At 36.2% G+C, this 27557-nt stretch overlaps 1 protein-coding gene and 2 long non-coding RNA genes across 3 annotated transcripts; 1 reads left to right on the top strand and 2 right to left on the bottom strand.

The window, feature by feature from the left end:
• Positions 1-1318: 1318 nt before the first annotated feature.
• Duox (dual oxidase) lies at positions 1319-27317 on the bottom strand. The gene is made up of 15 exons (XM_081984057.1): positions 26905-27317; positions 25478-25558; positions 22214-22563; positions 21945-22149; positions 21724-21890; positions 21431-21667; positions 21185-21376; positions 20875-21128; positions 14891-16058; positions 11062-11371; positions 10628-11002; positions 6767-7210; positions 4068-4456; positions 1650-1778; positions 1319-1591 (listed from the first exon to the last, which is right to left on the bottom strand). Exons 1-15 carry the CDS (start codon positions 26957-26959, stop codon positions 1463-1465), a joined length of 4485 nt encoding a protein of 1494 aa, XP_081840183.1. The 5' UTR covers positions 26960-27317; the 3' UTR covers positions 1319-1462.
• LOC145732036 (uncharacterized) lies at positions 2002-4045 on the bottom strand. The gene is made up of 2 exons (XR_014178927.1): positions 3504-4045; positions 2002-2761 (listed from the first exon to the last, which is right to left on the bottom strand). It is a non-coding gene; the product is annotated as an uncharacterized LOC145732036 (long non-coding RNA).
• Positions 22543-25214, top strand: LOC145732037 (uncharacterized). The gene is made up of 2 exons (XR_014178928.1): positions 22543-22935; positions 25029-25214. It is a non-coding gene; the product is annotated as an uncharacterized LOC145732037 (long non-coding RNA).
• Positions 27318-27557: the final 240 nt, after the last annotated feature.

The following is a 27557-nucleotide window of genomic DNA, read 5'->3' as shown; positions in this document are numbered from 1 at the left end:
CTTAAACTCGATTTTTCAATTAAAAAGCACTAAAAACAGTCTGAATTTCTTAGAGATGCTACAATTTATTGCACCTATGAGTGTAGAAGTCAATTTAATAGTGAAGAAGCTTGAAATAACATTTTCCAGATTATGGTCAGTGGACAAACTGACTTTTAGGGCTGATAAGTCAAAAACTTTGTAAAGATAGTCTTGAAACTCGATTTGAGGCACTGAAAACAGCCTTAAAACACTAAAAACAGTCTAGTTTATTAAGAAATACCCGAATTTTTAGCACTGAGGTGTCTAGAAGTCGATTTAATAGTGACAAAGCTTCGAATGCCATTTTAAGTCTATGAAGAATGTAAAAATTGGTTTTTTAAGTTTACTATCTCAATAACTTGGTGAAGATAGTCTTGAAACTAGATTTTCCAAGCTGAAAGCACTTTTGAAGCACTAAAAATAGTCCAGAATTCAAGATAAAGATAGTCCAGAAGTACGAAGCACGAAAAGTTTGTTTTCAAGACAATTTTCATGATTTTAATGTCAATGTCCTGCATCTAAGACTATTTTCAAGACTAAAATATTGAAATTTGTCTTCAAATTATGAAAACTTACTTTAAATGCAAATTATAAGCTTCTGGTGTCACTTTTCATTAGTGCAGTCACATTTTGGGGTTCAAGCCAATTTTTAAGGTTTAAATGTATGAATTTGTACTAACAAATTCTTGAAAAAGTACTTAGTTTTTATGTCTACAAGTCAATTTTCAGTATTAAAGTCTCTCGATTTGCAAAGCCAATTTTCAAAACTAAAGTCTTTCAGTTTGTCTGGAAACTATGAAAACTGGCTACAATAATATTTTTTAAACTTCTTAAGTGAATTTTCCGTTTCCAAGACAATTTTTAAGTTGGGTTGGGTTAGTTTTGGATCTTTGACCGTAAAAACGTGTAATAAAGTGCTTGTTCCAAATTTGATCAATATTGCTCCAACGGTCTGACAGTTATGACAAAAAAAAAACGATTTTTTAAACAGAAATTTGAAGGACTGTATTTTCCTTAGGAAGCACTTTTCAGGAAAATGACATAATGAATGTCAACTTATTTTTTAATTGGCTATGGATTGGTGAATTATTGACATTTAAAACTGGACCACCCTGTATATATAGTAGTAGGAATTTTGTAATTTTTAAAACGACATCTTACAAAGCTCGAAAATGCGCATCTTTGCCCTAATTTAACCGACTTTGTATCTCTTCAAATGATCAAGAAATCCCCATGGTTGAGCTCGTAAAACGGACACCCTGTATACAATTTTTCACAATGGCAACTAGATAAACAGTTGTTGGTTCAATTCTTTTATTCAAAAAAATAATATAAATACACTTAACAAAAATTAATTTAAAAATTACAAATATTTACAACTTAATAATCACAATATCGTTGTAGCGGTATTTATACAGTGTGATTTCGTTTCATTGAAAATTTAACCGAAATTCTCGAAGTGATGAATGAAATAGGGAAGTTTGCGGCCCATGTTGACTTCATCGCAGGCCGACATAACGCTTTTAGTTAGTGGCCGTGGCCCGCAGCTGAAGACCCCTATTTTACTTACCTGGTATAAAACAAAATAAATAAAACTACTAAAACACCCTGCTTCAAGCACTACTTACATAGCTGTGCCTTTTTTGAACGAATTTTAAGAAGGACGTCATATCCGGACGGCCAAAATGATTGACGGCCTTTAAGCCAGTAAATATTGACGTTTTCGAAAGCCTTTGAAAGTGATTCTCGCAGATGTACTGTACACGATAAAAATGTAGTAAAAACTACCAATCACATTAATGGTGGGTTTATATTCATTTAAGATTTAACATTTAAGACGTATCATCTAAGAAGTAAGAAATGAAAAGTGAGGTTAACCCATAATATGTATCATGTAAGAAGTGGCTTTGAAAATTGGTTATAAAGGGTGTTTTTTTTCCAGGTATAGAACTTTAAATTGCAATAAAACAACGATGGATTATTCGATTGACATGAATTTTATTTATTCGAAAGATAATCTTGTGGCATTACATTTTAAATATGATTTCTGGCATATGACCGCCACGGCTGGCTCGGATGTAGTCCAATCTGGTTGTCCAATTTTCGATGACTTTTTCCAACATTTGTGGCCGTATATCGGCAATAACACGGCGAATGTTGTCTTCCAAATGGTCAAGCGTTTGTGGCTTATCCGCATAGACCAATGACTTTACATAGCCCCACAGAAAGTAGTCTAGCGGTGTTAAATCACAAGATCTTGGAGGCCAATTCACAGGTCCGTGAAATTAGGCGGTCACCAAACGTGTCTTTCAATAAATTGATTGTGGCACGAGCTGTGTGACATGTTGCGCCGTCTTGTTGGAACCACAGCTCCTGGACATCATGGTTGTTCAATTCAGGAATGAAAAAGTTAGTAATCATGGCTCTATACCGATCACCATTGACTGTAACGTTCTGGCCATCATCGTTTTTGAAAAAGTACGGACCAATGATTCCACCAGCCCATAAAGCGCACCAAACAGTCAGTTTTTCTGGATGTAACATTCGACGAATCTACGCCTTACTTCATGATCGTTTGGCTTCAATTCTTGCACAAGTTGGATTTTGTAAGCACGCAAACCAAGATCCTTCCGTAAAATCGTCCATAAAGTGGATGGACACAGATCCAGTTCCTGTGCTCGATGGCGGATAGACTCATTCGGGTCTTCCTCAATGCTATGCTCTACAGCAGCAATAGCTTCTTCTGTAGAGCTCGAATCAGCTAAGAAAAGGCCACAGGCGTCATCAATCGATGATGTCACGATCTCTGTACGTCTCGCTTTAAATATTGCTTCTCTCGTTACTTTCCAAGTTGTTGCAGCCAGTCAGTGGCGTGCTATTATTTTATCAGTAAAATGAAACATTTTCGTCGTTTTTAATAAAGAAAATTAAAGACAACAAGTTTTTCAAAGGAATGGAAACTCCTTCTACTTCTTTCTTCATAAATTGTAAGACGTTACTGACGATTTCACGGCCTTGGCTGTGTATGATAACACCTTTCTTTCCAACCTTTTTGGAAGACATTTTGACAAAATAACGTTTTTTATTCATAACACTGTGTGAACTTCAACTGCGACCATCAACAATACAACCAAAACACCAGACTAAAACGGAACCTAACCTAACCCCCTAAGTCTCCCTGTCCGCCACTACATTTTTTTAAACTTGGCAACACCGTTTAGAGTGCCTGCTAGTAAAAGCATATAAAAAGGTCCAAATGTCCCTGGCCGCTGCCGCATCTGTTTTAATTGTGTCCAAGTAAAAACCGTACTACGTTGCCAAGTGGCTTTTTGACCGCTTAACAATATATTTTCGGGAATATTTTAATAGGACGCCTCTGATTATATCTAATGCGACGGCAACTGTAGAAGGAGAAAGAAATAGTTTTAAAAACTGCGTCATTGATGATGCGGTGGCCTTTTCTCATCTGATTCGAGCTCTACGCACCGTACGACGTCTCTGGGGATGCGAGTTATCAATAAGAGTAAACGTGGTGCGAAAACGTTCCATGGTTAATCGAATTAACTGCTCTGATGGACGATTTTGTCGACGATAAAATGGACGTAGTGCGCGATACGTATTCCGCACAGAACCATTATTTTCGAAATAAAATTGCACTATTTGCAAGCGTTGTTCAGGCGTGAGTCTATTCATGATGAACTGCCAAACCAAACTGAGAATAAATCACTTGACAGCTGTTAAATCGGTCGCCATCTTGAACAGTAATGCCAACTTGAAGTTCTATCTTTCTACCTCGAAAAAAAACACCCTTTATTTTAATTAAGATTTAAGAAGTAAGGATTCTTACGTGAAAATCGTATTGCGCATGTGTTCAAAGCTATCAAATGTCAACTATGGTAATCAGGTGTGTTTTAAACGTTCTCGTTACATCTTACATGTGTTTCTTTACTTCTTAAATGAGTATAAACGCACTTAAAAATCATAAATGATAAATCTTAAATGATACATCTTAAATGAGTATAAACGCACCATAAAAGGACACTTACCAACATGGTTGTCCGTAAATCAAACTTGTGAAAGAACTGGGTGATGAAAATGTGAATTTCCAGTACATTGGTGACGTCTTTCCGTTCGACGTCCCTTAACACGTCAATGAACCATTCAAAGTGTTTGTGGGAGGGACAAATCCACAAAAAGTAGACTTTTTTACAGGCCACGCCCGAATATCGATTAGTTGACGTGCCGAACACCAAGTCGTTCAAAATGGAGGCGTAAGGTGTCACCCCAATTCCGCCTCCTACCATCACGGCCACCTCAAATTTGTACCAGTCTTGGTTACCGCCCCCGAAGGGTCCTTCCAGCAAGATCTTGGGTTGATCCTCGGGATTGTAATTGCATGGATCGAAGTAGTTACGCAGTTTCCAAGTCCAAGGTCCTGTACAGTATGTTCAGTTACACTTTGTAGAGCAATTGAATAACTGATCTCACTTTTTCCTTGTTTATTGGGTCTTCTGTCTCACACAAAAAAGGTTTGTTGGGAAAATGGAATTTCGCACTATTTTCAACTAAGTTGAAAATAACATTAACCTAGTCGTCTTGTTACCTAAAAACTTTTGTCATTCCAATAGGAAAGGTTATCTATTGTTGTAGTGAAAGGTGGGTTTTATAATGAAAACAAAATTACAAGAAATTTCAGTTTCGTTTGATATGACCAAGTGTTATCTCCTCCTCTAGAATATTTAACCAAGTTTGGTCAATATTAATAGAGGATGTAGCAACACAGGAGTCATGGTTTAATGCACTTTCTTTTATTTTACGTCTTTTTGAAAAAGTTTCTTTGTCTATGATACTACATTCATTCCATTTGACTCTATGATCATTATCAAACGCGTGTTGGCATATATTAGATTTGTGAAAGTCTCCAGTTCTTAAATAATTTTGGTGTTCTTTAATACGTTTTTTTAAAGGTCTGGAGGTTTCACCAATACAAAATTGATTGCATTCGCAAGGAATTTTATATATCACGTTTCTTGTAGATTCATTTTCATTGTGAGGTTTTGTTTTAGTTTAGTGTGATCTTAATGTGTTTTGAGTTCTAAATATTGTTCTGATTTTTAGCTATTCGTTTGATTTTGTCAGAAATACCTGGAATGTAAGGAATAAAAAGGTCAGTAAAAGGTAAAATTTGATTTTGATTTCCAGATTGTTTTGGATGTTCTAAATCCCTAAAACATTTATTAATAAATGTTTCAGGATAGTCATTTTCTTTTAGAACATTTTTAATGAATAATTTTTCTTTATTAAATTGTTCATTATTGCAAATAATTTTGGCTCTATCAAATAAACTTTTTACAATACCTTTTTTTACCATTATTGGATGATTGGATTTGTAGTTTAAATATCTATTTGTGTGGGTAGGTTTTCTGTATACTTTTGTTTCAAATTTGTTTATGTCTTTTTTGATTAGAATGTCTAAGAATGGAAGTTCGTTATTTTGTTCAGTTTCTGTTGTAAATTTGATTGTGGGTTCTATTGAGTTTATGTGAGTTAGAAATTGTTTGAGATGATCATTACCGAATGGATATATTGTGAAAACATCATCAATCTCCACCAGATTGTTGGTTTATAATTAAAATTATTAATGTTATTTTCTTCGAAATGTTCCATAAAAATATTACTTAATATTGGAGACAATGGAGAACCCATTGCCATTCCAGAATTTTGTTGGTAATAATCATCTCCATATTGGAAGAATGTTGTTTTAACACAAATTGTTAAAAGTTCTAAAATACTGTTTACGCTTAAGCTTGTACGTTCCCCAAGACTTGAATCATTTTGCAATTTAGATCTAACAATTGAAAGAGTTTTGTCAACTGGGACGTTTGTGAATAAACTTACAACATCAAAACTTACCAGAATATGATTTGGATCAATGTCGATATGTTTGAGTTTTTCAAGAAAGTGAGGAGAGTTTTTTATGTAAGAATCTGTGTTACCTACTAAGGGATTTAAAATGTTTAGCAAGAAGCGAGCTAATGAGTAAAAAAACGTATTAAAGAACACCAAAATTATTTAAGAACTGGAGACTTTCACAAATCTAATATATGCCAACACGCGTTTGATAATGATCATAGAGTCAAATGGAATAAATGTAATATCATAGACAAAGAAACTTTTTCAAAAAGAAGTAAAATAAAAGAAAGTGCATATATTAGATTAAACCATGACTCCTGTGTTGCTACATCCTCTATTAATATTGACCAAACTTGGTTAAATATTCTAGAGGAGGAGATAACACTTGGTCATATCAAACGTAACTGAAATTTCTTGTAATTTTGTTTTCATTATAAAACCCACCTTTCACTACAACAATAGATAACCTTTCCTATTGGAATGACAAAAGTCAAAATTTATGTCAATTCTTATTGACAAAACCCTTCTCAGAGTTCCAAATTGAACATTATCAGGTTTAATATTTATTAAGTTGTTGTTTTCTGTGTTCTGCCGTTGTGTTCTTTCTTATTTAGATTCTCTGGAGACGGTGGTAGATTTTCCACCGAAACGTCAGCGTTTTTAGGTAACAAGACGACTAGGTTAATGTTATTTTCAACTTAGTTGAAAATAGTGCGAAATTCCATTTTCCCAACAAACCTTCTTTGTGTGAGACAGAAGACCCAATAAACAAAGAAAAAAATGAGTAACTCGTCTCAACAAACATATAGAACATATCTCCAACTGATCTCACCTTGAGCTTTGATGTGACAAGACAAGAAATTTTCGTGCGGAGCCGATGTTAGAGTGAATGAATGGAACTCGCGATCCTTAAAAGCGGTGCAGGCAACCCGCACCCACTGACCGGACAGATACTTTAAGTTGGGCGGTCTGTAAAATTTAATCTTGATGACGTCAGAGGGTAGCAGTTCCGTTTCCAGCACGTCGAGCGGGATGTAACGGGTGCGCATGCTCACGACTTTGTCCAAAGTGAAAACGATTCCAGGACCGAGGAAAAACATCCAGAAACGTGGTGGTCCGGTTAATCGGGCCAGGCCGTGAACCAGGCACAACGCGTACAATAGCACATACAGGCTGTGCGTGAACCAGAAAAACTTGTACGCTTTTTTGCGCACGATCGGATGCGCGAAAACGATAATAACGCACATTATGACGAAGAGTAATACCCCAGTTAGGCCTGCAATAAAAGCCATTTATGTACCAAGGGCGTTACAGAGAACACTCTCCACAACGCCTGTGTTTTATGTTTCACCTAATTAAGCAATTATTTACTGTTTCTGGCATTGAAAAAGTAAAGTATAGCTTTACCGGTACGTTTGTTTAGAAAATTAAATAAAAATTGTAAAAAACCTAATTTGAGCGAAATTTTCGTGCACTTTTTCCAAAAATTGTCTTTAACTTGCTTATTAGACAGTTGACCACCAAAAGTGATTGAATTTAAAAAATAGCTCAGATCGTAAGCTTTCCAAAAATATGCTCATTTAAGTTAATCGGTTGCACCGTTTGGCCGCTAGAGGGCGTCAAAGTCAAGCTTCACAAACCTTCAAAGTGATTTAACCACTTTTGCTTTAACCTAAAATAACTCAATTATTTTAATAGTTACGACAAAATGTCACTGAAGGTAAAATATAGTCCAGACCAAAAGCTTTTCAACGGTATATTCAAAAAAAGTCATTAGTGTGATAGTTTAACCGCTAGAGGGCGTCAAATTCAAGCTTTTTGACAATTTTGTTTTTAACACAGTTTTTGAGATAATTGACATCTATTTTGCCCGAACTGTCCCGTTTTTGGGGATGACCTGGAAATTATGTCAATTTTGACGGTTTTCAATGCGTGGATCTCTTAAAAATGACATTTTTACAAATGACACTTTACGTCATTTTTGTATCATCAATCTGAAGGAATTTAGGCAGTAGAAGACTAAATTTTTTGACAATTTTTGTTTTTTAATTTTTTAAGGACAAACGGTGCCTGGTACCAAAAAATCGCATTAAAGGTAAATCCTTAACTTGAAAAGTTCCTGAGATATTTCGCAAAAACTACAAAAAAAATCAAGATCAAATTTGACGCCCTCTAGCGGCCGAACCGGGAAACTTTGCCGTGTTAGCTCAACGTCACGTGAGAGCACCAATATTAGCGTTATTTTGTTATATGGCTCGTATATACAGGATGGTTCAAATAAGCGAGTTATTAAAGATTTTCTGGAAAAGTGCACGAAAATTTCGCTCAAATTAGGAATTTTTGCTCGATTTGAGGGGCGGCCAATCAAGACTGCTAGAGCAAAAACACATGAAGATCGATACAGAGGCCGCATTCGTTTTCAAGATCAATGGATCGAGCAGAGCGTTATTGACGTCACAATGACGTAATTTGACAGTTGGTTAAATTATGCTTTTGCTAAATTACGTCATCGTGACGTCAAAAACGCGCTGCTTGCGCAATGCGACATTTTACATCAAGTAGGCCTAGAATTTGACGTAGATTCCAAAAATCAAATAAAAAATGGGTCGTCCCATTTAACAAATTGAAAGTTTGATTTGTTGCTAAAATTTGGGACACTCTGTATACTAATGAATTATCTCAAGCTTCACAAACTAAGTGATTTAACAACTTTTGCTTTAACCTAAAATAACTCAATTATTTTAACAGTTACGACAAAATGTCACTGAAGATAAAATACAGTCCAGACCAAAAGCTTTTCAACGGTATATTCAAAAAGTGTCATTAGTGTGATAGTTTAACCGCTAGAGGGCGTGACAATTTTGTTTTTAACACAGTTTTTCAGATAATTCCCGAAAACTAAAAATTGTTTTTCGCTTTTTTGAGACACTCTGTACCCAGCCACCAATTTGAAACACCTTGACACCCATTTTGCCCTAACTGTCCCGTTTTTGGGGATGACCTGGAAATTATGTCATTTTTGACGGTTTTCAGGCACCCTTAAAAAATTACATTTTTACAAATGACACTTTACGTCATTTTTGTACCATTAATCTGAAGGAATTTAGGCAGTAGAGGTTTATTTTAAAAATTCAAAAATTTTTCTTTCAAACCCTTTAAATTTTTTGACAATTTTTGTTTTTAATTTTTCAGGGACAAACGGTGCCTGGTACCAAAAAATCGCATTAAAGGTAAATCCTTAAGAGTTCCTGCGATATTTCGCAAAAACTACAAAAAAAATCAAGATCAAATTTGACGCCCTCTAGCGGCCGAACCGGGAAACTTTGCCGTGTTTGCTCAACGTCACGTGACGGCACCATTTATTACCGTTCTTTTGTTATATGGCTCGTATATACAGGATGGTTCAAATAAGCGAGTTATTCGCGATTTTCTGGAAAAGTGCAGGAAAATTTCGCTGAAATTAGGAATTTCTGCTCGATTTGAGGGGCGGCCAATCAAGGCTGCTAGAGCAAAAACAGTTGAGTATCGATACAGACATTTTACATCCAGTAGCCCAAAATTCAAAAATCAAATAAAAAATGGGTCATCCCATTTAAGAAATTGAAAGTTTGGTTTGCTATTCAAATTTGGGACACCCTGTATACTAATTTTTCCAAAAACAGCTGAATATCAACATAGGGTATGCTATATAAAAAAAAAATCCAAAAATTTACGTAGAATCCATAAATGCAACAAAAAATGGGGGTTCTCATTTGGAAATGTCAACTGGAAGGTCGTATTTAAATTTTAGGACACCCTGTACATATAATTTTTGTCTCAAAAAATGCGCGTTTAAAAATAATAATCGAGCATTTTTCTGAACGATAATTCCCTGAATTTTAATCGAATTTCTTCCATACTTTCTGGACACACTGTATGTGAAACTCCCATATAACAAACCGGTTAATTAGGACCATCAAAGTATAACAAGAGCCGCATTCGTTTTCAAGGTTTTTGACGTCACGATGACGTAGTTTAGCAAAAGCATAATTTAACCAACTGTCAAATTACGTCATTGTGACGTCAAAAACGCTCTGCTGGCTCTATTGAGCTTGGAAACGAATGCGACCAAGGTATTACTGTAACAATGAAAGCTGTCATTAATTTGAAAGTCAGTGTCAAGTTAAATTAAAAACTTTATTGATTTTTTCCAATTAGCAATCAAGTTTTTCGTGTAATACCGTTTTAAAATGTTTTTATTATTCAATTTGTGCGTTTTTCGGATAATTTCTCAAATCTCTGGATGGATGAGTTTAGAAGTATGTAGTTCCAGAGTGTCCCAAATAAGTTTCTACTTTTTCAAAAGCATACTTCAGGAATTAAGTTCAGTTGAGCAAATATTTGTAAAAAGATACCAAATATGCCAATTTTCTCTACAGAAACTAAACTTTCCTTCACACACTGAAAAGATTTATAATAGTTAGGACCATACCCACTGCAGCGCTGTAGTCAGTAGGTACTACTGGACAAAGTAAAAACTGGACAAAATCTAAAAGAAAATAGGGAATACGAAGTTTTTAAAATAAAACTGCCACTGCTAATATTCAAAAAGGTTTCAGAGCGTTATGGACACTATAACCTACACAGTTTCCAAGGTATTTTGTATTCATTAGGTGAAACATAAAAATATTTTTATATATAAACAAGCACTTACCAGTAATGGTTTGGAACAACCAAAAACTGATCCCAGGTTTATAGTCGGAAGGAAATCGAACCTCATTGGTCAAACATTTTAGATTCTCCAAAGGTTGCGTGGACACGTGATAAAAGTTGACTATATGACCGACAGTGTGCAACAGCGAAAAAAATAGCGCCGTACACGCGGCTATTTTGTGAAACTGTATGTTGGCATCGAGCGGAATATATTGCTGGATCGGGAACTCTTTTAGTTTGGTGATCAAATTCCTGGACATTGTCAACAGTAGGATCGAGTAGCAGAATGACAGAGAAGCGGCTGATCCTCGCGTGATTGCAATTCCCACTCCCATTATATGACGTAGATCGGTGTGCTCGGCCATAAATGAGTAATCTACGGGAAAAAACCAACTCTAGGACCTACAATTAGCCAAAACTGGGAAAAACACTCACGGATAAATCTCTCGACAAACAAAGCGATGGTGACCACATAAAAGAGGAACAAGTAGAAAATGTTTTGACGATTCTCCTCCAAGAAAGTGGTAAGAGTGTCCCATTTGAGTTCGAGCCACGCCCTCTCTGCGTCTACGCTAGGTTCGATGTGAAAACTAGTCATGCGCGCCACGTTCGTGGACGTGTCGAGGAAATTTTGTTTGGCCCCCTTGCAGTCCAGACCTATGGCCACAAAATCGCCCTTATATTCGCGCATCATCTCCTTAAAATCCTGGTAGGTCAGATAGTTTTTGTTTTGCAGTCCTGCATCCTGGAATAAACATTTTTTATACCAAATTCAGGTACAGTTCTCGCGGAGCCAGTTTACTTTAGGAAGAGCAATATTAGGTCTGTTCGTAGAGGCAATTTCAAACTGCAGTCGGTTGATACAAAATTGATTGTAAATGCTGTTTTGTGAACTTGATACAAGTCAGACACTAAAGAGAACGCTTTATCAAATATTTCACTTTGTTTCGAAATCAAAAAGTATCACAAAAATCACGATTTGATACCAACTCACTTCGAATCGAGCGTTCGCAATCCGACTACTGGTTTCCAACTGAAAATCGGAAATTGTTGGCTTTTATTGGTTGAATGCTCACGTCGCATTGACATTTTAAGGGTAATGGCCAATAGCTGGACATATTCCTCTGATTATTAGTTCTCTTAGCTTCTTCTGCCACATTACATCAACACTTCTCTTCGGAATTCTGATCTCTGCTTTCATGAATTAGAGCTCTGGACGTTTTTGGTTAACACGAAAAGAGCAGTTTCTGTTAATCTGCCCGCACTGTAAGCGTGTTGTCCGGGGTGCAAAGGCATCCTATCCAGTATCTCGGTTCTAATATAATTCTCTATCATCTTCTCTAATGTCTTCGTGCGTTTCCAGTAAGAGTAGAGCTCGTTACTCTTCCTCCTTTGTGTAGCTTTCATCTATTCTTCTGAGTCTCATATTCTTGTGCAGTCTGGCTGCTGCAGAGACTGAGATGATGGTCTCACAAAAGCTCCTCAAACTGTTTCTCTTGGCTTTCCTTATTTCTTTACCGTAGTTTGTCAGAGTAACAAATGTGAACTTCGCTCTACCTTTTTCGTTCCCTGCCTGTAAGTTCATCCAGTTGATGCTCACTGTATTTGAAAGATGTTGGGTTATTGTTGTGAGCAGCTTTATGATGGTGTTGAGCAGTCTTATGCTATTTCTTTCCTACCTTCTTGTAGATACAGATTGTAATGCTAGATCTTTATTCCTGGGGACATAAAACTGTGTGATAGTTCTGTCATCTGCTCATCGTCTTCATATTTAACGAATCTCCGTTCTGCGAACAGACCTATTGATTTCATCCTTGTCTATCGTTAACTTTTAGAAAGCGTAAATATCTAAGTGAATGTCAAACACAAAAAACCATTCACTGATTAACGCTTTAATTTCAGTCATTGTCAGTTTGAAAATTATGTCAATTAATTTGATTTGTTTACTATCGGCAGGGGGGTGAAACTTCCATGAATGGCCTGTAACATGAAAATTGAAAAACTTGACAGCCCGCTCAAACTCTGCGTTGTCAAATTTACTAATCGGCTAGCAACGTCGCAATTGAAGTTAAAAGTTGCCAAAAATGTCAATAACTCATTTGTTTTGAAGGTTTTGTCAAAGTTTACAGAATACCAGGATTTAGGATTGTTTTTTAACCAAATAAGGTGAGTTTTTTGAAAATTATGGATAAACAGACGTTTACCAAACCTACCAAAACTCTTTTTTTGCCAAAGGCCTCTAGAATTATTGTGAAAATGGTAGAAGCCTCCAAATACTACTTAAACATTTCCAAAAATTGCCAGATGCTTCTAGAATCAAATTGAAGTTACCAGAGCATTCTAAATTCTACTGGAACTCATTCAAGAATTGCCAGAGCCCTCTAAATCCTACTAAACCAGAATAATTACTAGAAGCCTCAATATGTGTTCTAAACTTTCCAGAAATTATTTAAAATTGCCAGATGTCTCTAGAATCACATTGAAGTTACCAGAACATTCTAAATTCTACTGGAACTCTTTCAAGAATTGTCAGAGCCCTCTAAATCCTACTAAACCAGAATAATTACTAGAAGCCTCAATATGTGTTCTAAACTTTCCAGAAATGATTTAAAATTGGCAGAGGCCTCTAGGATCACATTGAAGTTACCAGAACATTCTAAATTCTACTGGAACTCATTCAAGAATTGCCAGAGCCTTCTAAATTCTACTAAACCAGAATAATTACTAGATGCCTCAATATGTGTTCTAAACCTTCCAAAAATGATTTAAAATTGCCAGAGGCCTCTATAATCACATTGAAGTTACCAGAACATTCTAAATTCTACTGGAACTCTTTCAAGAATTGCCAGAGCCCTCTAAATCCTACTAAACCAGAATAATTACTAGAAGCCTCAATATGTGTTCTAAACCTTCCAAGAATCATTTAAAATTTCCAGATGCCTCTAGAATCACATTGAAGTTACCAGAGCATTCTAAATTCTACTGGAACTCTTTCAAGAATTGCCAGAGCCCTCTAAATCCTGCTAAACCAGAATAATTACTAGAAGCCTCAATATGTGTTCTAAACCTTCCAAAAATGATTTAAAATTGCCAGAGGCCTCTATAATCACATTGAAGTTACCAGAACATTCTAAATTCTACTGGAACTCTTTCAAGAATTGCCAGAGCCCTCTAAATCCTACTAAACCAGAATAATTACTAGATGCCTCAATATGTGTTCTAAACTTTCCAGAAATGATTTAAAATTGCCAGAGGCCTCTAGAATCACATTGAAGTTACCAGAGCATTCTAAATTCTACTGGAACTCATTCAAGAATTGGCAGAGCCCTCTAAATCCTACTAAACCAGAATAATTACTAGAAGCCTCAATATGTGTTCTAAACTTTCCAGAAATTATTTAAAATTGCCAGAGGCCTCTAGGATCACATTGTAGTTACCAGAACATTCTAAATTCTACTGGAACTGGCTTTCAATAGACCGTTTTTTTAGTTCAAATTTGTTGAATTATATTCTAACTAGGTCTATTTTAAGGATAAACCATTCAGAATTTATGCCATGGTGCGACTATGTCTATTGAGATGATAAAACTAATGACAGATCCAATCCTGAATGCAGGGGCCTAATTCTTGAAAGCAGAGACGGAATTCTCAAGAGAATTGTCGATAGAATGTGACAGAAGATGCTGACAATGTCGGGTTCCTGTCACATTCTACAGGTCTTTCTTTTGGTTATTTCAAGAATACACACCCAGAATGCTTTAGCAGTGAATAGTTAGCGTTTTGACTGTGAGTTTCTAAAAGAACATCTTTCGGAAGAACGGAATTCTTGAGAGAAGTGTTGATAGAATGTGACAGGAGAAACTCACAATGGCGGGATTCTGTCACATTCTTTCTCTTGATAACTCACTTCCTTCGTTTCAAGAATACGCACCCAGATGACACTGAGATAGTTTCTGCGTTTCACTTTTTTAACATGGAACCCACACTTTCGGTTTTTTAAGTTTCTTTCTGTTAATACTCATTTATAGAGCCGTGTATTTAACATTACGTCAGTTTTTTTTAAAAAGCATTACATCTACAATTCAAATAATTGTTAATTTAAATTCGAACCTCTTTAAAAAAGTGGAAGAGTCTACTCTGTTTCGGTTGTGATTTCCCATTTTTTGTTTTCAACAGATTTCCATATATGAATGCAAAAGGTTTTTTGATTTCATAATGCACGGGTAAACTGGCTCCGTGAGAAGAATATTTAATTAAATACTCACTTGAAACATGCCGTCAATCAACTCGGTGACGTGATCGTCAGACAAGCTGGTAGTTCGAGCAATTTCTACCAGACTGCGCAGCATTTCAGAAAACTCCACCTTATCTATGACGCCATTACGGTCGTTATCGCACATATCAAAAATAATGCGCAGTTTGTCGTCGGTGCGTCCGCGCGAAAATAACACCACCGTGTCCAGAAACTCCTGGAACGAAATGCGACCATCTCCATCCTTGTCCACGATATTAAACATCTTCGTTACAAACACCGCGTCCGTTTTCATGCCTAGTGCACTAGCAAACTCTGATTTGGTCAGTGACGTCCGCATCACTGTCACCACTTCGCCGTCAGAGTCATCGCTGCCTCGACGACGCTCGCCAGGTCTCAGCCCAAAAGTCAAAGCGTACGCCTCTCTAAAGAAGTGCTCTAGCTTTCTTTCGCGTCTCTGCTTTGTTTCAGCTTTGGCCAGCATCAGCTCTCTGACTACCTGCGTTACAAGCAAACTCTTCTTATTCGAATTGAGGAAAAGCTCCAATTTAGCCATAAATTTCTTCTTGCCGCCCACCGAATCGAATTCCAGCACCAGATCGTGGTCTTTGGGCACGTGCAACAATATCATCGGTTTTTTGGCGCTCGTTACATCCAAAGACTCCTCCACCAGCACGGAGTCTGTCGTTTTGAAGCTGACAGCGCGTAAATTCTCTCCTTTGCGACCTGTCACGTTTACCACAGCCTCAGGACCAAACTTCATCTTAACCAGTCGTTTATGATTGGCATGAAGCCATTCGTGCACCATCACCGCATCTACGGGTAGTTTACCGTTCTGGTTTTTCAGTTCTTCCTGTTTGATTTTGAGACGTCTTCTGCGTCGGTTTTGTAGCTTTACGACGCCGTAACCGGCACCGGCGCATACTATGGGCACAAAGCCCAGTAAAACGCACGAGTAGATAAATACCAGCTCGTTGCCTTCGAAGTAGTCGTAACCGGTAATCATGGTGCACGGTTCCATTTGGGTGACGTTTAGTTGGCCGGGTTGACCGCAGGGGTCGCCTTCCTTCCAGAAGAAAACGTTTTTCTGTACGACATCGGCAGGAATACGCGTACTGTTTACGATTACGTCCCATAAAGTGATTGAGCGTAGCTCGGCGATTTCTTTCGATGTAAAGAAACTGTTAAACCAAAAAAATAAGCACCCTTTAAAATTAACGAAAAACCAGCAAGCTAAAAATTGCTCTTTTTGACCAATCACAATTCACAAACTACCCACTGTATTGAGATTTAGGCAAATGCTGCACATAGTAGACTTAGGGCAGGTATTTTCATCTGCTAATAAAGTAGGTAATAACTATTTGGCATAATATGGATGGGGAGATAGAGACAATGGTTCAAGAAAAAAAACAAAAATATCTGAAATGGCTAACTACAAAAAATGAAGAAGACCTTGCAGGGTACAAATATATTAAAAGGCAACTAAGAGTGCAAATTAACAGAACAAAAAACGAGTCTTGGGATAGGAAGTGTGAAGAAATTAACAGCTATATAGGAGGAAGAAAATGTTCAGAAGTATGGAAATTTATATCAACTGTCAAGAACCCAGGAAAAGACGGGGCGAACATTCAAGTGATTAAACCCGAAGAATGGTTAAAACACTACAAAGACCTACTTCAGGAATCTAGACAAGAATATTTAACTGAGTCTCCAAGACACTTCAATGTACAAGGAGAGGAAGTTGAGGTATCTGAGGAAACAGTGAGAAAAGCTGTTATGAACCTTAAACCAGGTAAATCTAGCGGTCCAGAAGGGATATATTCCGAAATGTTAAAATAGGGAACTCGAAAGCTCTTTAGAAATTTAACAGTTATTATTAATAAATGCTTGAACGGACATTCCGTCCCTAAGGAATGGAAAATGGCTCTCATCTCCTCCATTCACAAAAAAGGAAATAAACTGGACTACAATAACTATCGGGGCATCTCCGGTTACAAGCACATTGAGCAGACTATATGGTAGAATTTTACGTGATCTCATTGAAGAGGATTATAAAGGAGAAGAAGAGGAAGAACAATGCGGTTTCAGAGCAGGAAGATCATGTACAGACAACGTGTTTACTCTAAAACAAGTTATAGAGAAAAGAAGTGCTAGAAACTTGGAAACGCACCTAACATTTGTTGACCTACAAAAAGCCTACGATACAGTCCCAGTATCAAAACTATGGAGGGTCTTAGAGCAATCCAACATTAATCACACCTACGTAACAGCCCTTAAAGAACTATATAGGGAATCAAAATCAAGAATTAGGGTAGGCAAATGTGTCACTGAAGAGCTTATGGTGAATAAAGGATTGCGTCAAGGATGCTGTGTCTCTCCCACTCTTTTTAAAATATACATAGCGATGGCACTAAAAAACTGGAAAAGAAAGGTCCAGGGAATGGGAATAGAAATTGATGATAGCTGCTTGTTTACCCTACAGTTCGCAGACGACCAAGTCATAGTAGCCAATGATAAAGAGGATGTGCAGTACATGATGCGAAAGCTAATAGAGGAATACAGAGAATGGGGCTTAACAGTCAACATAGCCAAGACAAAGTATCTATGTGTGGGAACTCAGGACGGAAATTTGGAACTGGACAACGGCCAAGAAATCCTTCAGTGTCAGGAATATGAATATCTGGGCATTACATTCGACAACACAGGAACAGATGTAAAAGAAATCGGAAAGCGAATAGTCAAAGCCAAAAAAGTAATCGGAGCTCTGAATGGAATCCTATGGAGCAAAGAAATAACCAAGAAGCGGAAATTTAATATCTATGAGGCAATGGTAAAAACCACCCTCCTATATGGATCAGAAACCTGGAGAATTTCAGATAGACACAAGAAAAGAGTTGAGGCAGTTGAAATGGATGCAATTAGGAGATCGATACGCATTTCACGAAGAGAAAGAATAAGAAACGACATCATAAAACAACGGATGGGAATAGAAGACGCAATAACACAGGATATCGAAAACAAGCAACTTACGTGGTACGGACACGTGGAAAGAATGTCAAATACCCGATGGCCTAAAAGAGTACTTCATTGGCAACCAACAGGCAGAAGAAAACGAGGAAGGCCAAAACAGGAGTGGCAGAAAACCATGCATAAATGCATGAGTGAGAGAAATCTAACACCTGAAGAGTGTGAAGACTGAAGAGGCTGGAAATTAGGTGTCGGACAACGACGAAAGACGTTCTAAACCGTAGGAACGTATTTCGTGACCATAAAATATAACTATTTGGTCACTAAAGTGTATCCCAAAGATCAATTGTCAAATATAAGTGGTATCCGTATTTCAAGGAAAGTTTATTTGTCGAATTGGTATTAAAAAGGAGGTTTTGTCATTGACAGATTATTTGAAATAAGAAAAGTGAACCAAAATCAAGTAGGGTTTTGGAATTGATTCACTCTGATATTTGTGGCCCTTTAACACCTGAGACCCATGATGGGAAACGTTATTTAGTCACCTTTTTAGATAATTTTACACTTTTTTGTATTGTATATCTAATTAGACATAACAGTGAGGTTTTTGACTGATGGAAGCAATTTGTTGCTGATGTTTCTGCTAAACTTCACACTAGAATTGCTTCTCTTTGTTGTGATAATGGAAAGGAATATTTTTCCGGGGATTCCACTAATTTTTGTAGGTCAAAAGGTATACAAATTAAAGCCAGCATACCTTACACACCACAGCTCAATGGGAAAGCAGAGAGATTGAACAGGACTTTACTTGAAAAGGCACGAGCAATGATTTTGGAATCAAAAATTGAGAAATGTGGGGTGAGGCACTACTTTGTGCAGTTTACCTGACAAATAGAAGTCCCACAGCAGCTTTAGGAAATGTTTAGATCCCAGAGGGACAGTTTGCATTATGATAGGCTACACACATAAGGGCTACAGACTGAGGAATATTGAAACACAAAAAGTTGAATTTAAAGTGTTGTCTCTGACCCATATTTTGATCATTCCCTTCAGTCTAACTATGCCTTCTCTTCATATAATTTCCATGAGGTTTTCCTGATTCCTTCACAGCTTCCAAAGGAATTGCAAGTCAATTATTTTCTAGGAAAAAGCTATTATCAATGAAACTATCTCAAGGTGACTTGTTGGAAACTCATTTTGTAAAGTTTGAGGAAACCATTCGTGAATTGAAGTCAGTGGGTGCCAAATTAGAAGAAACTGACATTGTTTGCCATCTTTTGTTGACTTGCCTAAATATTATGATCCACTTGGTACTGCTCTTGAAACTTTGGAACCAAACAAACTCACATTAGAGTTTGTTAATCAGGAAGTCAAGAGAATGAATCAAAATGATAGTTATGTGAATACAAATTCGAGTTCAGCTTTTAATACTCGTGGAAAGGGATCAGGAAAACCTCATGGAAATTATATGAAGAGAGGGCATAGTTGGACTGAAGGGAATGGTCAAAATATGGGTCAGAGACAACACTTTAAATTCAACTGTTATCAACTGTGGGAAGGCTGGACATAAAAGGTTAAATTGCTGGAAAAACAACAATGGGGGTTCTAATGTGGACAGAGCTGACCAGGACCAAGAAGAGGAGGATGGTTTTGCATTCCTGACCTCTGCATGCATGGTGACCAGTGGAGAAGCTGCTCTAGGGAATGTTAAATGGTACTTGGATTCTGGATTCTGGTAAGTTAGACAAACCACTTAAGATTGCTACGAATAGAGTCGTAGTTTTTGCCACAGAGATAGGAAATATTGAAGGAATGTTAAAAAGTATAACTGGTTATGTAGATTTAACATTGAAAGATGTTTTGTTTGTGCCAGATTTAAAACATAATTTAATGTCAGTACAAAAAAATTGAAAGATCTGGATTTGATGTATTGTTTAGAGCAGGGAAAATGTTTATTAGTAAAGGAATGCAGAACATTGCCATTGGGAACCGAATTAATGGTTTATATGAATTGACATTCAAGTTAAGGAAGTTTGAAGCAACCAATTGTCAATCAGAATATGATAAAGCTGTCAAATAATATGGTTACAGGTTTTGTTTGTAAATATGTTACTACAATTTCAATCAATTTTTAATAAGAAAAGTTAGTATCAGTCCTTTAAGCCCAATTTCTACACTCTGATTTGTCTTTTTTTTGGAATCTCTGGCTGATGAGCCCTCCAAAGACAATCTATTTAAAAAATTGAAAGACTTGTCTTTCGTGATAATGAAATTAAAAAACCAATTATCATTATCAGGTGTCTCTATGTAATTATTAGAGACACAGTACTTGTCCAACTATGTTCCAATCTAGAAAAATAATACAACGGATGCAGTAACTAGCAAGCAAAAAAAAAAACGAAACTTAAGGAAAAATCAGTTTAGAATTCTCAAAATTGTAAAAAATTATTATTTAAAAAAATGCTTAAGTTCTGGAAGGAAAGTATGATGTATTAGAGAAGAAAATAACCCTCTCTTAAATGGAAAAAATGTAGCAACCAATTAGAATACTATAAAACTGACAGAGGATTGACATCCATTCTAAAAAATCTTAAAAATGTTCTTTGAATTACTTCATTATTGACAGAATTTCTATGCAAATTCAATGTAAAAAAAAAATCAAACAAACCGATCAATTTAGAAAACTTTTAAATTTTATAGAAAACTTTTATAATTTATATTAAATTATATATTGATTTCTTCAAAATCTATTTAGGTAAAGTAATATGCATCCAGATGCATATAATAAATTTTATTAAAAATTCTATTTTAAAAACTCCTTTTTGATTTAAATACCCAAACTGAATTAGCAAGACGCACAAACCGCTTTGCATTTTCTGGGCGCATATGTTTCATATTTATTAGTTCCTATTATCCCCCTATATTAGCTAATTGATGTATCAAATATACTCCACTTTTGATATACACAACTAAGGAAGTTGATTAGCAGATGGAAATACCGGCAATTAATCACACAATTTAAAAACTTACCCAGCGGCTTCGTTCTCAAACCAAAACCGATCAGAATCCCTTAGCCTGGTGAATTGTTCCTTGATGACGGCACGGAACAACTCTCCTGGGTGACCCAAGCTCTCCAACATCCCTCCCACGTACACGTCAATGTTGTTTATATCTCCTTTGTAGGAATTAATTAAGGTCTGCAGCAGTTCAGGCTTTTGCTTGAATAGTACCGGATTGATGTCCGTCCAATTGGTTCTTTTAACCAAGCCGTAGTACGACCGAATCTATTTTTTTTTTAAATGTTTATGAAATTGAAATTTTTAAAACATATATGACTTACAGTGTTATAGTCTGGAAGACCATTATCGCGTCCACGCATTATATTTAAGGCACCCAGATCTCGTCTTGAGAACTCCATAGGTCCAAACAGCTGATCTCTGACGTCCGAACAAAGCACCGAGTCCTCCCTCTCGGCCAATTGAGAGGCCATTCCCATAAGTAACTCCTCCACCGAGTTGTTAGCTAAAACATCCTAAAAACCCCTTCTTTTACTCTGCATTTCTCTAGAACACACAGAAATACGAACGTTCGACTCCCACCAGGTGGCGCACAGTCGCAAAGCCAAATGTCCCATCGCGGTTTTTTTAAAGTTGCACTTGGAGTCTCTACGATACAATCCGGGAGGTATGAGAGAGTGGCCGAAACGGAAAGCCGCACTTTGGAAAACGTGCGTCACACCCGGATGCACGTTCTGTTGGTAGCCCTGATACTCTGGCAGTGATTCCCCCAAAAAAGCCGGCAAGTACTCGTACACTATGATGTTCTGTAAACAATTATTTAGCTTGGAAGGACTTTGGAAGGATGGGGGAAGTGCAATACTTGCAGTGTTGCCACAACAATGCGCCGTGCTTTCTGGAACACTTCTTCATCGCTCCAAGTGGGGTTGGTGCGTTGAACGCGTGCCGCCACAACGTTATGCCAACGAAAAAAGAGAATACCCAGAGTAAGCAGGGCTGGGTTTTGATTGGTCCGAGGGTCACCCAATACTGTCAATACATCAAATATTAGATAGTTGTTTCAACCAACTCAATCTAACATACAAAACAGTTTATCAGAACTCTGCATTTTCATCATGTGCGGTACCGGATGATTGAATAGAGGGATTTTTTTGTAGTTTCGTATAGGCAACCTTCCAGAACTGTCTGTAAGGAAGCTACCATTTTGGTAAGATCTCATGGAGCTTACCCAGGGTTCACTGGTACTATAGATAAAACTACCATCAATCCAACTGGTAACTCGATTCAACTGTAGGAAGAAAATTCAAATTGACTCAACAAGCTTTTGTTGTGGCTTTGACTGTAGAACATACTTGTTCTCGAGGACTGTTAGGACTTTGTCCTGTGTGTCTGTCATAGCTGGCTCGATAAAATGGAATGTACTTGGTGCCAGTACACTCGCTGTCGTACATGTCATCGCATTTATCAATTTCGATGTGGTGCATTTCGATAGGACAACCGCTCTCGCTAGCCATTACCACTTCAGAGCTGACCAACTGACCGAAAAAGGCCAGCAACGCCGTCCGATTGGTCATCGAACCGAGACCGTCCGAACCTTTCATGAAGAGCTTGGACAATGTCCGGGGACTGGGACGATCCTGGCCCGATAGCATGTAAACGCCATCCGCGTAGGCTGGAGGCGCTCGACGAATCAGATGACTGTCTGTAATGAAGACGTTTGTGTGTTTCTGACCTTCTTATTTGAACCTTCTGTATGTAACAATACTCCTAAATTATTAGGAAATTGCTGAATTGAGTAAAAACACCACAACCATGATCGCATATAGATCGTCAATTAGTGTGATATATCTGTTTTGCGTAACGAGGATCAGTAATAATGAGTTGAGTAATCCGCGGTTTAATTGCATTAATAATATTCCTAATGCGTGCGTGTGAAGATATGATCTGATAAAACCGCCTGTCGTAACCTTGTTAATGTTAAATCCGTTTGACCGACATGCATCTAAGCAAATTAACAGGTGCATACCTGTAAAACGTGTAGTTACACGTACCGATCTCCTCTACCTATTTACTGGTAAGTGATTGGCCATGACATCCTATGCGAAAAACGATCTAACAAATAGTTAAGACACAGTAGGTATAGTTTGTGATTGGTCAAGAACCAACCAATCACAAACTATACCCACTGTGTCTTAATGTTTGGTTCCATCGACTAAAAGTGTTTTTTTTTGGGTTCCTTGGGTCGCAAATAGTGAGAAGCGGCTCTCGAAAAATTGGAATAAATCGGAAAATGGCACTTTTTAAGTTTATCTACAGGGTGGTCCAGTTTTAAATGTCAATAATTCACCATTCGATAGCCCATCAAAAAATAAGTTAACATACATTATGTCATTTTTCTGAAAAAGGCTTCCTAAGGAAAATACAGTCCTTCAAATTTCACTTTAAAAAATCGGTTTTTTTTGTCATAACTGTCAGACCGTTGGATCAAATTTGGAACAAGCACTCTAGAAATTAATACTCATTATGAATGACGTTTGCCAAAATTCTCCAGAAGCGTAGATACAGGAAGATGGTTTTCATGTTTTTGCCTTATTTTCTACGTCTTTGGATATTTTTCAAAAATTACAGTTTCTTTTAAATTCATTGTTGCACGATGAAAAATTAATTATCTCTTATACAATTCTAATTTGAAACTTCGTTTACGAGATAATTCGGTTATTACGTTCAAAGACCCAAAACTAACCCAACCCAACTTAAAAGTTGTCTTGACTTAAAAAGCTTAAAAAATTTTATTGCAGCCAGTTTTCATAGTTTCCAAATAAACTAAAATTCTTTAGTTGTGAAAATTGATTTAGAAAAGATAAAAATTGATTTCAGAAGCTTTATTGTGTTTCTAACCAGTTTTCATACAAATCGAGAGACTTTAATATTCAAAATTGACTTGTTTACATAAAAAACCACTTTTTCTTCAATTTTTTATTACAAATTCATACATTTAAACCTTAAAAATTGACTTGAACACCAAAAAGTGACATCAGAAACGTAAAATTTGCATTTGAAGTAAGTTTTCATGATTTGAAAACAAATTTCAATATTTTCGTCTTGAAAATATTCTTAGATACAGGACATTGACATTAGATTCATAAAAATTGTCTTGAAAACTAACTTTTCGTACTTTTTATTTTGCTTTTCATTTTCTTAGAATTCTGGACTATTTTTAGTGCTTTAAAACTACTTTCAGCTTGGAAAATCGAAGTTATTGACATAGCAAACTTAAAAAAACAATTTTTACATTCTCCATAGACTTAAAATATCATTCTAAGCTTTTTTACTATTAAATCGACTTCTAGACACCTCAGTACTAAAAACTCAAGTATTTCTTAAAAATCTAGAGTTTTTAGTGCTTTAAGATGCTTCAATACTATCTTTTGACTTATCAGGCCTAACAGCCAGTTTGTACACTATCCGTAGTCTTGAAAATGTCATTTCAAGCTTAGCTTCTTTACTATTAAATTTCTACACTCATAGGTGCAATAAATTGTAGTATCTCTAAGAGATTCAGACTGTTTTTAGTGCTTTTGAAGACTGAAAAATCGAGTTTAAGACTATTTCCAAAAGTCAAGTTTCTTCAGTAATAAAAGTAAAAAATTTTGGTACCAAATGCTACGATATTAGTCTTGAGAAGTAAAATAGTCCGAAAATTTAATTTGCTTGTAGTCTTGTTTCAAAAAATTGAGTTGTACACCAATCAAAGTCCTGAAAATAGACTCTCTTTAGTCCAAGTCAGTTCTAGCCTTTTAATCAACTTTTAGATTATTTTTAATAGCAAAAAATGAGTTTTATGTACAATCTTTGTCTTGTTTTTAGTTCTTAAAATCCAGTTTCAGATACAGACAGTCTGAGAAAACGAATTATAAGGCTATTCCTAGTAGTTAATAGCACATTTTTAGACTATTCAGTACAAATTTGGACTCTCACAAGTCTTGAATGTTCAGTTTTACACTATAAAACGATTTTTTAAATTGAAATTTGTTGGGCTGTATCTTAGGAAACGTTTTTCAGAAAAATTACATAATGCAAGTCAACTTATTTTTTGATTGGCTATCGAATGATGAATTATTGACACTTAAAACTGGACCACCCTGTATATTTATTTCTCTATTTTAGTGAGGAGAAGAAATTTTTGGTGTTTTGGTCAATGTGAGGTTCTAGGAGGGTCAGCCTTAAAGGAAGCTAACCCAAGATTTTGGTCCATTTAGACAAATTTCCAAGTCCATTTTAGACAAATTTTTACCCATGTTTTTGGGACCAAACATTACCCAAATTTTGTTAGGTAGTGTCATTTAATAAAATGGGTATAAAAACAAATTTCATTAACATTTTCATCCAAAAATTAATCAGAATCGTTATCCATTAATCACTTTAAAAAAAAAGGTAAAAAAACCCACACCTGACAGTCTAATTAATTAATTTTCGTTTGTTTGCAGAAGCAATTTAGACCGACAACGACCGGAGCTACTTTAAATTTACCTGTGCGATAAATATCGACACTTTAACGTATCGATTTAAATACCACAATCGTTTAACAGTCGATACCGACAAACATCCTTACTCACCTACGGAACCCCATTCCGGGTGCGCTAAATTGTTGAACCAACCGTCGTAACGCTGTTTTTCCAATCGGCCATAAGTGGAACCTGGAAAAAATTTAATTTTATTTACACAGCGTTGTATAATAGAACCAAGTGGGTGCGAAGCCGGATAAACGGAAATTCACGTTATGATTTATTATGCCACCAGGACGTGAATCAGATTAGCCGGAACCTAAACCGAGGCTGGTACAAGTTGTGAGGTCATTCGTCAAAGTGTTGAGTGGAATTTGTTTTAATGACGTAATTACGATCAGCGTATTGTGGTTCAAATTTTGTTGAAACAAATCACTACTGTAATGGGTTTCCCCATAGTAAAATTCGAAATTAGCATCAAAGAAAGTGACACGTTCTGGTGCAAATTCGTTTAACACAATTTGTATTATATTCAAATATTTACCCTAATAATAAGCAAAATTAAACCTAAATTGACAGTATCAAGCCAAAAAGAGATATTTTTTTAGTACAAATTAAATCATCAAGGTAATTGGATTCTTTATAGAAAGGAACAATTCTAAAAAGCCAAAATAAACCTTATTAACATTTAGAAAATTTAGTTTGAGTTTTTCCCTTAAAATGTCTTTTTGAGGCTATATCAAGACTTGTCGGACATTTTGAATCGTTAATGTGCAGCAATGCCTGTACAGAGTATTAAACTATCCAAGAACTTTTTAAAATTGAAAGCACTATCAACCTGAAAGGTGTTGAAACAATTTTTTGATTTGGATGCAAATAATATTGCAATTTGTGACATCACATCAATATTGTTTGAAATTTAGTATAGAACCTTGTTTTACAGGAAATTATAAAAATCGGAAACACTTATTATAGTAATTCATTTTGAATTATGAAATATAGGTCACTGGAGTTATCGTAAGTCCACATGAGGGTAGTTTCTAATTGGTCAAATCATCAGTACATTAAACAGAACCTGATAACACAAAATCCTTTAAAAACACAGCTGTTTCCTTACATAACGATAAACGTGCGGGTTTTAATCTAAACAAGTCAACGGCCTGGATGCAGGCCAGACATGCAAACCGGTCGCATCTTGTAGGGCCTTGAGAATTGTTAAAAGTTCTGCCTGAAGAGAGAGTACAAAATTGCCAAATCCGGACATAATTCAATTAAAATTCATTATAGCAGGCCACACAGAGGTGTGCTAATTAATTCTCAAGTCTTAAGTAATTAATAATCCAGCTGTATTGTTTAAGAAAATCGCTACTTTAATGTTAGTTGGGTGTCAGGTCTTTCAGACGTCTCTCAGTAACCTTGTACCAAATTGCTAGATGTATAATCATTTTACTAATACATTGAAAACCCTGAAACTTTAAATAATAGGGGAAAAGTGTGTTTTAAATAATTACAAGCACAGATTGAAAATCATCACTAACCTAATGAGCACCAAAACACCATACACAATAACCATAAATAATCTAGAAAACACATATTTTCTTTAGTTCACTCACACACAATACACGATAAAAAAGGCCGGAGTTTTAATCAAAGGGTCCGAAAAAAAACATATTTACATTATACAGCCCATTCACTACATCACGTTCACCAATTCAAAGTTATGATTGTAAATTCCGACGTTGACATTGAAGATACTGGCGAAGACTGAAGAGAAAGTCTGCCAGCGGATCGAGATATCCGCTCCCACCAATGTTGAACGATTTGCGAAGGATCGACGAATTTTCTATGACTATAGTGTCACTACAACTGCACGAAATTCAGTGAAAAACGTCGTTAAAATGTTTATTTTTAGACTTTACTACCAGACTGAAGAGGCCAGGTTAACTAGCATAATAGATTTTTTTCTGACACAAAGAAAATATTCAGAAATAACAAAAAAGTATCTTAAACTACCACAGAAATTGCTGCCAGATAAAAATGTGTTTTTTGTCTAAATAATATATAGGTATGTGCTGTATTTCTTGGATCCCAATGCTTCTATATAATCAAACTTGGGCCACCCTGTATAACATTTAATCATGTTGGATAACAAACATTTGCTCTGCTGGATCTAGGGACTCATCACAGAGAC

This window comes from Ips typographus, linkage group LG7 (assembly GCF_016097725.1).
Source record: "Ips typographus isolate SLU linkage group LG7, UJ_Ityp_2.0, whole genome shotgun sequence".
Classification (NCBI taxonomy): Eukaryota; Metazoa; Arthropoda; class Insecta; order Coleoptera; family Curculionidae; genus Ips; species Ips typographus.
Note: the sequence above shows the minus strand (reverse complement) of the source record. Positions and strands in the feature narration are given on the sequence as shown.